Source organism: Salvelinus sp. IW2-2015, linkage group LG15 (genome assembly GCF_002910315.2).
Source record: "Salvelinus sp. IW2-2015 linkage group LG15, ASM291031v2, whole genome shotgun sequence".
In the NCBI taxonomy this organism is placed as follows: domain Eukaryota; kingdom Metazoa; phylum Chordata; class Actinopteri; order Salmoniformes; family Salmonidae; genus Salvelinus; species Salvelinus sp. IW2-2015.
Genome location: NC_036855.1, coordinates 9,668,316 through 9,682,847, shown reverse-complemented (window position 1 = coordinate 9,682,847; position 14,532 = coordinate 9,668,316). Strand labels below are relative to the sequence as shown.

Genomic DNA, 14,532 nt, shown 5'->3' with positions numbered 1-14,532 from the left:
AGTTGAAAACCGTAGTCTGGCTTTTTGGGGCGGTTTTGGAGCAGTGGCTTCTTCCTTGCTGAGCGGCCTTTCAGGTTATGTCGATATAGGACTCGTTTTCTGTGGATATAGATACTTTTGTACCTGTTTCCTACAGCATCTTCACAAGGTCCTTTGCTGTTGTTCCAGGATTGATTTGACCGTACTTTGTTGCGAAAAGTGCATCTCTAGGAGACAGAACGCGTCTCCTTCCTGAGTGGTATGACGGCTGCGCGGTCCCATGGTGTTTATACTTGCGTACTATTGTTTGTACAGATGAACGTGGTACCTTCAGGCGTTTGGAAATTGCTCCCAAGGATGAACCAGAATTGTGGAGGTCTACAACTTTTTTTTTGAGGTCTTGGCTGATTTCTTTTGATTTTACAATGATGTCAAGCAAAGAGGCACTGAGTTTGAAGGTAGACCTTGAAATACATCCACAGGTATGCCTCCAATTGACTGAAATGATGTCAATTAGCCTATCAGAAGTTTCTAAAGCCATGACATTTTCTGGAATTTTCCAAGCTGTTTAAAGACACAGGCAACTTAGTGTATGTAAACTTCTGACCCATTGGAATTGTGATACGGCAAATTATAAGTGAAATAATCTGTCTGTAAACAATTGTTGGAAAAATGACTTGTGTCATGCACAAAGTAGATGTCCTAAACGACTTGCCAAAACTATAGTTTGTAAACAAGAAATTTGTGGAGTGGTTGAAAAACGAGTTTTAATGACTCCAACCTAAGTGTATGTAAACTTTCGACTTAAACTGTAGTAGTTGTGAATTTGTGAGATATTACTGCACTGTCGGAACTAGAAGCACAAGCATTTTGCTACACTGACATTAACATCTGCTAACCATGCGTACGTGACAAATAAAATTTTATTAATACATAAACACAAAATATCTAGGTCAAATAGGGGAGAGACGTTGTGCCGTGAGGTGTTGCTTTATCTGTTTTTTAAAAACCAGGTTTGCTGTTCAGGTATGACTATTTCGGCAAATTCAGCTAAATAGAATTTTGCCTCTTCGCTTCTCTCATATGCGTCTGGTAACCCCCTCTCATACCAAAGCCACATCCCAGACGTCGTCCTACCATGAGGCATGCTAGTTAGCAGTCAGATGTATTCTATTATTTGTTAATCTCTTCAGCAGCCAGTCTTGACTCCTGCATGCCAAACTCTTCTTGTGACTTGTTGGACTAATAGGCTATTAGATTGTATAACCTGGTTTCTCCATACATTGACCATGATTGATTTCAAGGATTAGCTCACATGACAAAGCATATTCGATTTGAACAATCACCCTGGCCAGTCTCTAATGGCCTGCCTTTGATCTAATCTCCAACAGAAATGTGTCTGTTAAGGAGTTGACTCCTTGGTAGCTAGAGTGTCTGCATAAACCCATTATTATATCATTTTCAGTACTATCATATCATTTTCACTACCATCAACATTTCTTTGGAATACTGTAATTACACCGTGCACTTTCTGGGGCATTTCTGTAGCTACATACAGAAGAAAAATGCCGGAGGGTGGATGCAAAAAAAACTTAAAGGTTGTGCTGCATAATTCATGTGCTGGCTGCTCCTTTTAGAAACGGCAAATTCATCAGAACAATGACGTTTGACAGAGCAGCCGCTGGTTGGCTTCACCTTGACCCACTCTTCATCCACTCTCTTCCTGTGCTGTACGGAGCCATTAGACTTCCCCAAAGCTCAGAGTCACCCCGGCACAACGCAGGAAAACGGACAGTGAGAAGCTGCTCAGGGAAGATGTACAGTGACAGCCGTGCCTTCACTGTTGCCCACTATTGATATTTCCTTTTACATCCAGAGTGCAGACACTTTACTGAGCAAAGACAGCCCTACCTCCCAAGCCAAAAACTGCTAAAGTGCCAGATGGGAAATATGGGGGGAAAATGTCACCCAAACCCAGTGAATCTGACATTTTGTGAGGATCTTTCTTTTGTTGACAAGGGGTGTGAGGGTGAACAGAAGAGAGCACCAGGTGCCATTTTCACACATTCTGCAAACCTGATCCACCAGAAAGCTGCATTGTAATAACATTATGAAAACCAAAGCCTAGATCTATCAAAAGGCACATTGATGAAAAAAGGTGGGCGATTTCAAAGACCAGGGAACAAAGATTATTAAGGGTACAATGCCACACTGATCAAGGACTATTCATAAGAGCCCAACACACAATGGATTTCTGTTTTGTAGCAGCTTTTCCAGCTGGGGACCACGCACTATGCCCGCGGGGACCACTATTTTCGCTCTCCTTCAACCACTTTCATCTTCCACCGGGGACGTCGTCCCTCAGTCCCTCCAACCAGACCTCCTGCATGCCCTTCCCCCACTCTCATCACTCTCCTATCAAAGCAAGAGGTCTAAGACAACAAAATAAGACAATGCACCATTTGTATTAGTCACATGATCCCTCTGGACTATGACAACTCTAAACAGAAAGACAAATAACTGGAGGGAGATTATTCATCTTTCAGTCATTCAGCCATTGCATTAGCAACTATCAGGGAAATGTTTAAGCAGGAAGAGGGGCTGTACTTACTGTGGTGGCAGAACCAGGGTACTGGGCTGGACTTTGGGTCTTCTCTTGGCAGATGCCCCCATTTGGTTAGCTGAGCGCTTCAATGACTGCTGGTTAAGAAGACTGGACGCCAAGCCAGCATGGTACTGCAACTGAATGGGGAGAAAAGAAGAGAAAATAATAAAAACATGCCATGTTTTAGTACAATAACTAGGCCTAACAGGAAACATGGGGCATTAGGGATTAAGACATACAGTGGGGAGAACAAGTATTTGATACACTGACGATTTTGCAGGTTTTCCTACTTACAAAGCATGTAGAGGTCTGTAATTTTTATCATAGGTACACTTCAACTATGAGAGACGGAATCTAAAACAAAAATCCAGAAAATCACATTGTATGATTTTTAAGTAATTAATTTGCATTTTATTGCATGACATAAGTATTTGATACATCAGAAAAGCAGAACTTAATATTTGGTACAGAAACCTTTGTTTGCAATTACAGAGATCATACGTTTCCTGTAGTTCTTGACTAGGTTTGCACACACTGCAGCAGGGATTTTGGCCCACTCCTCCCTACAGATCTTCTCCAGATCCTTCAGGTTTCGGGGCTGTCGCTGGGCAATACGGACTTTCAGCTCCCTCCAAAGATTTTCTATTGGGTTCAGGTCTGGAGACTGGCTAGGCCACTCCAGGACCTTGAGATGCTTCTTACGGAGCCACTCCTTAGTTGCCATGGCTGTGTGCTTCGTGTCGTTGTCATGCTGGAAGACCCAGCCACGACCCATCTTCAATGCTCTTACTGAGGGAAGGAGGTTGTTGGCCAAGATCTCGCGATACATGGCCCCATCCATCCTCCCCTCAATACGGTGCAGTCGTCCTGTCCCCTTTGCAGAAAAGCATCCCCAAAGAATGATGTTTCCACCTCCATGCTTCACGGTTGGGATGGTGTTCTTGGGGTTGTAGTCATCCTTCTATTCCTCCAAACACGGCGAGTGGAGTTTAGAGCAAAAAGCTCTATTTTTGTCTCATCAGACCACATGACCTTCTCCCATTCCTCCTCTGGATCATCCAGATGGTCATTGGCAAACTTCAGACGGGCCTGGACATGCGCTGGCTTGAGCAGGGGGACCTTGCGTGCGCTGCAGGATTTTAATCCATGACGGCGTAGTGTGTTACTAATGGTTTTCTTTGAGACTGTGGTCCCAGCTCTTGTCTCTTATACACATCTAGATGTGTATAAGAGACAGGTTCTGGGCTGATCCCTCACATTCCTCATGATCATTGATGCCCCACGAGGTGAGATCTTGCATGGAGCCCCAGACCGAGGGTGATTGACCGTCATCTTGAACTTCTTCCATTTTCTAATAATTGTGCCAACAGTTGTTGCCTTCTCACCAAGCTGCTTGCCTATTGTCCTGTAGCCCATCCCAGCCTTGTACCTGTCTCTTATACACATCTAGATGTGTATAAGAGACAGGTAGATGTTCAGGTGTCTTTTATACAGGTAACGAGTTCAAACAGGTGCAGTTAATACAGGTAATGAGTGGAGAACAGGAGGGCTTCTTAAAGAAAAACTAACAGGTCTGTGAGAGCTGGAATTCTTACTGGTTGGTAGGTGATCAAATACTTATGTCATGCAATAAAATGCAAATTAATTACTTAAAAATCATACAATGTGATTTTCTGGATTTTTGTTTTAGATTCCGTCTCTCACAGTTGAAGTGTACCTATGATAAAAATGACAGACCTCTACATGCTTTGTAAGTAGGAAAACCTGCAAAATCGGCAGTGTATCAAATACTTGTTCTCCCCACTGTATATGGCCAATGCTGAAATCCAAATGTACCTTGCTTTAACAACCCACAGAACCATTGGAACCATGTGGTAGGATATGTATCTACTGTGGTGAGAAGGACAAGACACTTCAGACGGTACTCTATTACAGGGTTGAGATCATCCTGAGCAGCTCTAAACCACATCACATCAAGCATACATAGTGAATACCCAAAAGCTGAGTTAGTCTGGGTCTGTTTTGTCACTAAACCTTGAGACACTTAAATACAGCTCCAAGGCCAACGATGTGACAGTAATGTGACAGGCGTCAGATTAAAGTTAATAAAAGGTAGAAATCTGACCTTGAGTTAAGTGACACATGACAAGTTGAAAGCTGTACTGTTACATATTATAATGTGTCCTCTGTTCTAGCCTGGAGCAGCCCACACAAAACAAGAAAATTCACAAGATAACATTGGCAGCAGAGTAGAGAAAAATAAGAAAAGAAGTGAGTCATCAACAAGTTTAATTGAGACACTGTAGCCGACTGTTTTCCCAAAGCTAAAACCCAAGCCTGACAACAATCTGCTCACTTAAAAAGGAGAATATTTTGTTTGGTAGCCCAACTATATCCTCCACTCCTGCCCACTCTGCCTCCCCCTCTCCTCCTGTCGTTGGTTTGGGAGCGACGAGTGGCAAGTAAAGCAGCTCTCACTTTGATGTAGAAGCGACAGAAGCCTGTCGGCAGTGCCACTCCACGTCTGATGAAACAGCGTGAAAGAGATGGAAGCTATGCAGAACACACGTGTTAAAATCAGCATCCGTCCTACAGCCCAACGGCAGGTGTCAAATGTGACAGTAAAGCCTAAAGGGACCAGCAATACTTCTATTTGATATTCCCCAAAAATAAAAACAGGGTATGTACAGGCCTGATAAAGACATTACTAATTTGGTATGAATTTACAGGTATAATTAGCATAATGTTTTATAAGCATGTACACTGAGTGTACAAAACATGAGGAGCACTTTCCTAATATTGAGTTGCACCACCCTTTGCCCTCAGAACAGTCTCAATTCGTTGGGGCGTTCCACAGGGATTCTGGCCCATGTTGACTCATATGCTTCCCACCAGTTGGCTGGTAGTGGATCTCTACTCCGAATAGCTTGTTCCATCTCATCCTACAGATGCTCAATTGGATTGAGATCTGGTGACTGGACAGGCCACTGCAGTAAACGGAATTAACTGTCATGTTCGTGGAACCATTCCCGGACAATCCTAGCCTTGTGGCATAGGGCATTATCCTGCTGGAAAAAATCTATTTGCAGATGGATACACTGCTGCCATGAAGGATGCACCTGACTGGCAATGATGTTCAGATATCCTGTGGCATTTAAAGGTTGCGCCACTTTTATCAAGGTGCCCAATATGTGCCATGAAAACACAACCCACACCATCACCACCAGCCTGCAATGTTGACACGGGACAGGATGGATGCATGTACTCATGGGGTTTTCTCCATACCCTAGTCCTCCCAAAAGCATGAAATAGCAGGAACTGGGATTCATCAGATTCTCCAATTCTCCAGGGTGCAGTGTTTTCGTTCCTTAGCCCACTGCATCCGCAGTTTTTACATTTTTGCTGAAAGAAGTGGAACTCTGTCGTCGGCTGCCATAACCCATTCGTGTCAAGGTATGACACGTTGTGCATTCTTTTGTGGGTCTTTGAGCACCAATGTTGTACTGGACTGTTAGCTGACTAATTGTAGCCCATTTCCCATCTGTTGCTCTGCACAATTCGTGTCAGCCTCCTTTGTCCGCTTTCATCAATGACCCATTTTCGACCACAGGCCTGCCATTGGCTGGATGTCCTCTGGGTGGTGGACCATTCTGGATACACATGGGTAACTGTTGAGCGTGAAAAACCCAGCAGCATCGCAGTTCTTGACACTCTCAAACAGGTGAGCCTGGCACCTACTACCATACCCCATTCAAAGGCACACACTTACATTTTTTTGTCTTGCCCATTCACCCTCAATGGCATACATACACAATCCATGTCTCAATTGTCTCAAGGCTTAAAAATCGTTCTTAAACCTTCTTAAATCTACACTGACTGAAGTGGATTTAACAGGTGACATCAATAAGGGATCATAGCATTCACCTAGATTCACCTGGTCAGACAGTGTCATGGAAAGAGCAGGTGTTCATAATGTTTTTTTTACCCTCCGTGTATAATAAATGTTTTATTAGTCAACTTATACTGAACAAAAATACTTCATACTTCATGAACTGAAATAAAGATCCTAGAAATGTTCCATAAGCACAAAAAGCTTATTTCTCTCAAATTGAGCACCAAATTGGTTAACATCCCTGTTAGTGAGCATTTCATCTTTGGGAAGATAATTCATCCACCTGACAGGTGTGGCATATCAAGAAGCTGACTATACAGCATGATCAGTACACAGGTGCAACTTGTGCTGGGGACAATGCAAGGCCATTAAAATGTGCAGTTTTGTCACACAACGCCACAGATGTCAATTTTTTTGTGAGAGTGCAATTGGCATGCTGACTGCAGGAATATCCACCAGAGCTGTTGCCAGGGAATTGAATGTTCATTTCTCTACCATAAGCTGCCTCGTTTTAGAGAATTTGGCAGTACATCCAACCCGGCCTCACAACTGCAGACCACGTGACCTCGCCAGCCCAGGACCTCAACATCCGGCGTCTTCACCTGCGGGATAGTCGGAGACCAGCCACCCGGACATGCTGATGAAACTGTGGGTTTGCACAACTGAAGAATTTCATCAAACTGTCAGAAACCGTCTCAGGGATGCTCATCGTCCTCACCAGGGTCTTGACATGACTGCCGTTGAGCGTTGTAACCGACTTCATTGGGCAAATGCTCCCCTTCGATGGCCTCTGGCACGCTGGAGAAGTATGCTCTTCACGGATTAATCCCGGTTTCAACTATACCCGGGCAGAAATCAGGCAATGTGTATGGCGTCGTGTGGCCGAGCTGTTTGCTGATGTCAATGTTGTGAACAGAGTGCCCCGTGGTGGAGGTCGGGTTATGGTATGGGCAGGCAGGCATAAGCTATGGACAACGAAAACAATTGCATTTTATCAATGGCAATTTAAACAGATACCGTGAGGAGATCCTGAGGCACATTGTCTTGTCATTCCTGCACCGCCATCCCCTCATGTTTCAGCATGATAATACACAGCCCTATGTCGCAAGGATCTATACACAACTCCTGGAATCTGAACATGTCCCAGGTCTTCTATGGCCTGCATACTCACCAGGCATGTCACCCATTGAGCATGTTTGGGATGCTCTGGATCGACGTGTTTGACAGCGTTTTCCAGTTCCCGCCAATATCCAGCATCTTCGCACAGCCATTGAAAAGGAGTGGGACAACATTCCACAGGCCACAATCAACAAGCCTGATCAACGACATATGAAGAAGATGTGTCGCGCTGCATGAGGTAAAAATGGTGGTCACACCAGATACTGACTGGTTTTCTGATCCACACCCCTATTTTTGTTTTTAAGGTATCTGTGACCAATAGATTCATATCTGAATTCCCTGTCATGTGAAATCCATAGATTAGGGCCTAATGTATTCATTTCAATTGACTGATTTGCTTATATGAACTGTAACTCAGTAAAATATTAGAAATTGTTTCATGCTGTGTATATTTTTGTTTAGTCAATGTTAAGGGTTTCTATGCAGCAATTTTTCAACAGGTTGAAAATTGCTGATATGATAAAGCCATACTTCTGATCAGTTTTAATGTATCCTGTATCAAAATGCAGTAAGCCTATACCAGTATGTCACAAAGTATTACCACAACAGGAGACAACCGAAATAAAATCAACAGGTAGAGGACAACCTAGCACCATTCCTCAGGGTCTCCTGGCTGCAGTGCAAACAGATAGCAGGTCTCATCTGGACTGATTCCGCCAGCTATCCTACGGTACATCACCTCACTTCATTGTGGATTCGCCACAGGGCTCATCCACAGACAGAGCACTTAAATTGGGGCTCATATAATCCCGCAGCTCATTAATTGCTATTCAAATATTCCTCCTCTTGAACTAATTAGCCAAGATGTGCGGCTACGGAGAGCCGTTTCAAATCAAATCAACGCGAGAGGCAGACTACACAGCACTCCCCTAGCTAAATTTGGCTGACCAAAGCAGCTGTGCTAACGGGGAATTATTTTAATTGACCAAGCCTCCTCTTCATGGCTAATGAGGCTACTTTGTTAGGCCTGGATTGTGAAGAAGCCCGATGCTGCAGGAGCCCAGTGAAGCTCAACTTGAATGCCAAACACACTAAATCCAATGGATAGAAATAAACAAGCATAAAAGCTGCAGAGCAGAGAGTGATGCTTTAGCCCAGGGCTGTTCAATTACGGTCCTCGAGGGCCGAAACACTTCTGGTTTCTGTTTTGACATTTTTCTTTCAAATATGAAAACAAAACGCCCACTATGCAAAACATTCTCCAAGGTGATCAACATACTGCATGTCCTCCAAATTCTGTCAAATCTCTCAGTTGTTTGTTTAACTTTATAATATACCATATCTAAAGGCATGTAACTAGATACTTCTGTCCTCCAGTTTGTTATTGAGGGTGAATACAAAGCTTTCCAATTGACGGCTATACATTTCTCTGATATTGATCAGTAATATTTACATTTTCAACAGACATAATCGTGGAGATGGATGAATATAAATTCACAATGAAATGATGAAATATGACACAATGAAATGATACAAATATTATCCCAAAATGGTGTCAGTTTGACACAGGACCACAGAATATGTAATGCTTTTTGCATCTCCAACAGAGATGTGACATTTCTGTGAACAAGTCCTATGAATTATCTTAAATTGCAGTAGTTTAAGTCTTAGGTTGTAGGAACAGGTATGATGAGCATTTTCACATATCTGTGACCAATGGTTCTCCTCAATTTCTTCATTTAGATCCTTTTCCCATTTTTTCCCTATAGATTCTGAACCATCAGGTATAGTTTCAATCAACCCTTAATATAACTTTGCAATCAACTTCTTTGGCGTAGCAGCTTCTTTCAGGATTTTTTCTGTGCTAGATGCCTTAGGTTCATCCAGATTCTGTTGAAGCAATTGAATACGATTTCTGAGTTGTAAGATCTCGGCCTTGGATATTCCAAATCTTTCTTGTAATGTTCATGTTCAAAATTCATGATGCCACTTTGGAACCAGGACTTAAAGGACACTGGAGGAAAGGTGGGGTTATTCCAAACAGGGATGCGTGACGATACTGGCTTTTCCACCTCATGAATGCATGTACATTTACCCAAATACAAATGGAATTGAGAATCATTGGACTGTCTGTTTTTTTCTTCGATGCCTTGGACCCGAAGTAGTGAATATATTTTACATCACAATGTATTACTTTTGTGGCTTTGATACTCCTAAATGCACAAGTATAGTCTGCTGTTCATTGTTTAAGTGAAGGCAATTGTGCATCTCAGTAATACATCTTCATAAGAGGTAGTCCAAGAACTCCAGCTTTATAGGGTAAGTGTAAAACAGTCAATTTGACTCAAGGTCTTTCCATTCCAAATACAGTTGAGAGCAGGCCATTTCTTTTATTAAAAAATGTACATGGAATTGAAACTGGCAGGGCCAGGAATAAATACATCAACCTTGATAATCTATTCATTTTGATTATGCTGACCATACAGTGGGGCAAAAAAGTATTTAGTCAGCCACCAATTGTGCAAGTTCTCCCACTTAAAAAGATGAGAGAGGCACTTCAACTATGACAGACAAAATGAGGGGGAAAAAATCCAGAAAATCACATTGTAGGATTTTTTATGAATTTATTTGCTTTCCACCATAATTTATTATGGTGGAAAATAAGTATTTGGTCAATAACCAAAGTTTCTCAATACTTTGTTATATACCCTTTGTTGGCAATGACAGAGGTCAAACGTTTTCTGTAAGTCTTCACAAGGTTTTCACACACTGTTGCTGGTATTTTGGCCCATTCCTCCATGCAGATCTCCTCTAGAGCAGTGATGTTTTGGGGCTGTTGCTGGGCAACACAGACTTTCAACTCCCTCCAAAGATTTTCTATGGGGTTGAGATCTGGAGACTGGCTAGGCCACTCCAGGACCTTGAAATGCGTCTTACGAAGCCACTCCTTCGTTGCCCGGGGCGGTGTGTTTGGGATCATTGTCATGCTGAAAGACCCAGCCACGTTTCATCTTCAATGCCCTTGCTGATGGAAGGAGGTTTTCACTCAAAATCTCACGATACATGGTCCCATTCATTCTKTCCTTTACACGGATCAGTCGTCCTGGTCCCTTTGCAGAAAAACAGCCCCAAAGCATGAKGTTTCCACCCCCATGCTTCACAGTAKGTATGGTGTTCTTTGGATGCAACTCAGCATTCTTTGTYCTCCAAACACRACGAGTTGAGTTTTTACCAAAAAGTWMTATTTTGGTTTCATCTGACCATATGACATTCTCYCAATCTTCTTCTGGATCATCCAAATGCTCTCTAGCAAACTTCAGACGGGCCTGGACATGTACTGGCTTAAGCAGGGGGACACGTCTGGCACTGCAGGATTTGAGTCCCTGGCGGCGTAGTGTGTTACTGATGGTAGGCTTTGTTACTTTGGTCCCAGCTCTCTGCAGGTCATTCACTGGGTCCCCCCCGTGTGGTTCTGGGATTTTTGCTCACCGTTCTTGTGATCATTTTGACCCCACGGGGTGAGATCTTGCGTGGAGCCCCAGATCGAGGGAGATTATCAGTGGTCTTGTATGTCTTCCATTTCCTAATAATTGCTCCCACAGTTGATTTCTTCAAACCAAGCTGCTTACCTATTGCAGATTCAGTCTTCCCAGCCTGGTGCAGGTCTACAATTTTGTTTCTGGTGTCCTTTGACAGCTCTTTGGTCTTGGCCATAGTGGAGTTTGGAGTGTGACTGTTTGAGGTTGTGGACAGGTGTCTTTTATACTGATAACAAGTTCAAACAGGTGCCATTAATACAGGTAACGAGTGGAGGACAGAGGAGCCTCTTAAAGAAGAAGTTACAGGTCTGTGAGAGACAGAAATCGTGCTTGTTTGTAGGTGACCAAATACTTATTTTCCACCATAATTTGCAAATAAATTCATTAAAAATCCTACAATGTGATTTTCTGGATTTTTTTCTCTCATTTTGTCTGTCATAGTTGAAGTGTACCTATGAGGTAAATTAAAGGGCTCTCTCATCTTTTTAAGTGGGAGAACTTGCACAATTGGTGGCTGACTAAATACTTTTTTGCCCCACTGTATCTAACATAGAAATAGAGCGAGATCTCTGAAGACATCTGTTCCGTATAAATCCTGTTTGATCTGAATTACTAAACTTTGCATTACCGTTTCTATGCAAAAAGCAAATACCTTACCAATGATTTTATAATACACACAGAGTGATACTGGGCAGACGGATCCGCATTACAATGGATCCTCATTTATTTTTAAGTAGGGTGATTGTAGCCAAACGTAGTGACTGGGGAAGTTCATTTCTCTCTAGAGCTGCTGTGAATATAAGTAACATGGGCTTTAGCAATTTGAGACAAAAGTGTCTAAAAAATTCCACTGGGATTTCCCATTTTGTAAATTATTGATGGCCAACAATTCATCTGGGGTAATGTTTCTATTCATATTCGTCTTCTCTGGATCACGTACAGTGTCTTCGGGAAAGTATTCACACCTCTTGACTTTTTCCACATTTGTTGTTGTTAAAGCCTGAATTTAATATGGATTAAATTGAGATATGTTGTCACTGGCCTACCCACAATACCCCATAATGTCAAAGGGAAATTATGTTTCGAGAAATTTGTACAAATTAATAAAATATTAAAATCTGAAATGTCTTGAGTCAATAAGTATTCAACCCCTTTGTCATGGCAAGCATAAGTAAGTTCAGGGGTTGCTTAACAAGTAACATAATAAGGACTCACCCTGTTTAACATGATCTCTGCAAGGTTCCTCCGTCGAGCAGTGAATTTAAAATATAGATTCAACCACAAAGACCTGGGAGGTTTTCCAATGCCTCGCAAAGAAGATAACCTATTGGTTGATTGGTAAAAATAGAAATGCTGGGTCAATAACGATGCTGGGCCAATTGTGAGCCGCCCTATGGGACTCCCAATCACGGCCAGATGTGATACAGCCTGGATTCAAACCAGGTACTATGGTGATGCCTCTTGCACTGAGACAGTGCCTTGGACCGCTGCGCCACTCAGGAGCCCAGAAAGACTCACAGCTGTAATTGCTGTCAAAGATGCTTCTACAAAGTAATGACTCAGGGGTGTGAATACTTACGTAAATGAGATATTTCTGCATTTCATTTATTAGCAAACATTTCTTAAAACATGTTCTCACATTATCATCATTGGGTATTGTGTGCAGATGGGAGAAAAAACAAAAACAATTTAATACATTTTGAATTCAGGCTGTAACACTAAAATGTGGAGTAAGTCAACGGGTATGAATACTTTCTGAAGGCACTGAATAATTGGTAAGATGGCCTTAAGGAGAATGTCTATATCGTCCTTTGAACTTTTGTTTTCGGACTGATACAGTTGTGATAAAAATGTTTTAAAGACTGGATCCTTCTGAAATCAATTAATTGTTACGCAACCAACTGCAATTTCACCTTACTCAACATATTGTTGCTTGGATTTCATGGCAGCAGTCTCTGCAGGTGTTCGTGTTATATATGAGCTTCAAAGTGTTCAACTGTTGAAGGGTGTCAGCATTTCTATCTAAACTGTTTTCTTTCTAAGTCGTGGATTTATGGTTCTAGTATTTCTAATTCTTTATGAATTAGAAATAATGTGAAGAGTAAGACATGATACACCATCTCATATATGCTTTGAGAGCTTCCCAGACAACAGTTGGTCAAACTTCATTATCTACATTATTTACCCAAATATGTCTGTGTTGAGATATGAGGTAAATCTCCAAGGAACATTGTGTTGAATCGCCATGTCTTTGTTATTGGCATAGGTTTGAGCTTATTTAATGTTAAGAAAAATGGGATATGGTCTGTAATTATTCAAAGGCATTTACACTCAGAAACAGTCAAATGAAGAAAGGTTTACAATTTTTTTTTAAGTGAATACTTGAATATGAGTTGTGGACATGAGCGTAAAAGGAGTATTGTCTTTCAGTTGGATATTAATATCTCCACAGTTCACATATCAACGAGATGGATCTGTTGTGGTTTAATACCTTAGACATGTTAGGAATAGAATACAGTTTAGTTGATGATTTGTCTAGAGTTGCATCCCGCACACAAATAAAATCACCCCCCCATATAATATTGCCTCACATTGAGATAGTTTCAGTATAAGGTCATTAATGGCTGTGATAGGAGGACTCAAGATAGATCAACAACATTGTAGTTACTCCACAATACTAACCTAAATGACAGAGTGAAAAGAAGTAAACATATAGAGAAAAAAAATATTCCAAAACAGGCATCCTTTTTGCAGTAAGGTACTAAAGTAAAACTGCAAAAAAAGTTTTTTGAATACAAAATGTTATGTTTGGGGCAAATACAACACATCACTGAGTACCACTCTTCATATTTTCAAGCATGGTGGTGGCTGCATCATGTTATGGGTATGCTTGTCATCGGCAAGGACGAGGGAAATGTTTAGGATAAAAATAAACGGCATAGCGCTAAGCACAGGCAAAACCCTAGAGGAAAACCTGGTTGTCTGCTTTCCAACGGACACTGGGGAACAAATTAACTTTTTAGCAGGACAATAACCTAAAACACAAGGCCAAATCTACACAAGTTGCTTATTAAGAAGACATGGAATGTTCTTGAGTGGCTTATTACAGTTTCGATTTAAATCAGCTTGAAAATATATGGCAAGATATGAAAATGGCTGTCTAGCAATTAGAGATCGACCGATTAATCGGAATGGCCGATTAATTAGGGCCGATTTCAAGTTTTCATAACAATTGGAAATAGTTTTTTTTACACCTTTATTTAACTAGGCAAGTCAGTTAAGAACACATTCTTATTTTCAATGACGGCCTAGGAACGGTGGGTTAACTGCCTTGTTCAGGGGCAGAATTACAGATTTTTACCTTGTCAACTCAGGGATTCTATCTTGCAACCTTACGG

The 14,532-nt window shown here is 41.7% G+C and overlaps 1 protein-coding gene across 3 annotated transcripts in view; it reads right to left on the bottom strand.

The window, feature by feature from the left end:
* Positions 1-14,532, bottom strand: part of med27 (mediator complex subunit 27) — a 98,116-nt gene that overhangs the window by 50,144 nt on the left and 33,440 nt on the right. For all 3 annotated transcript variants that reach the window (XR_011480991.1, XM_024001932.3, XM_024001933.3), the window contains exon 3: positions 2,591-2,721. Coding sequence is in view for 2 of the 3 variants with exons in the window: in XM_024001932.3 (XP_023857700.1) it covers positions 2,591-2,721 (131 nt within the window). In the remaining variant the exon portion in view is untranslated. The remainder of the gene's footprint in view (positions 1-2,590; positions 2,722-14,532) is intronic.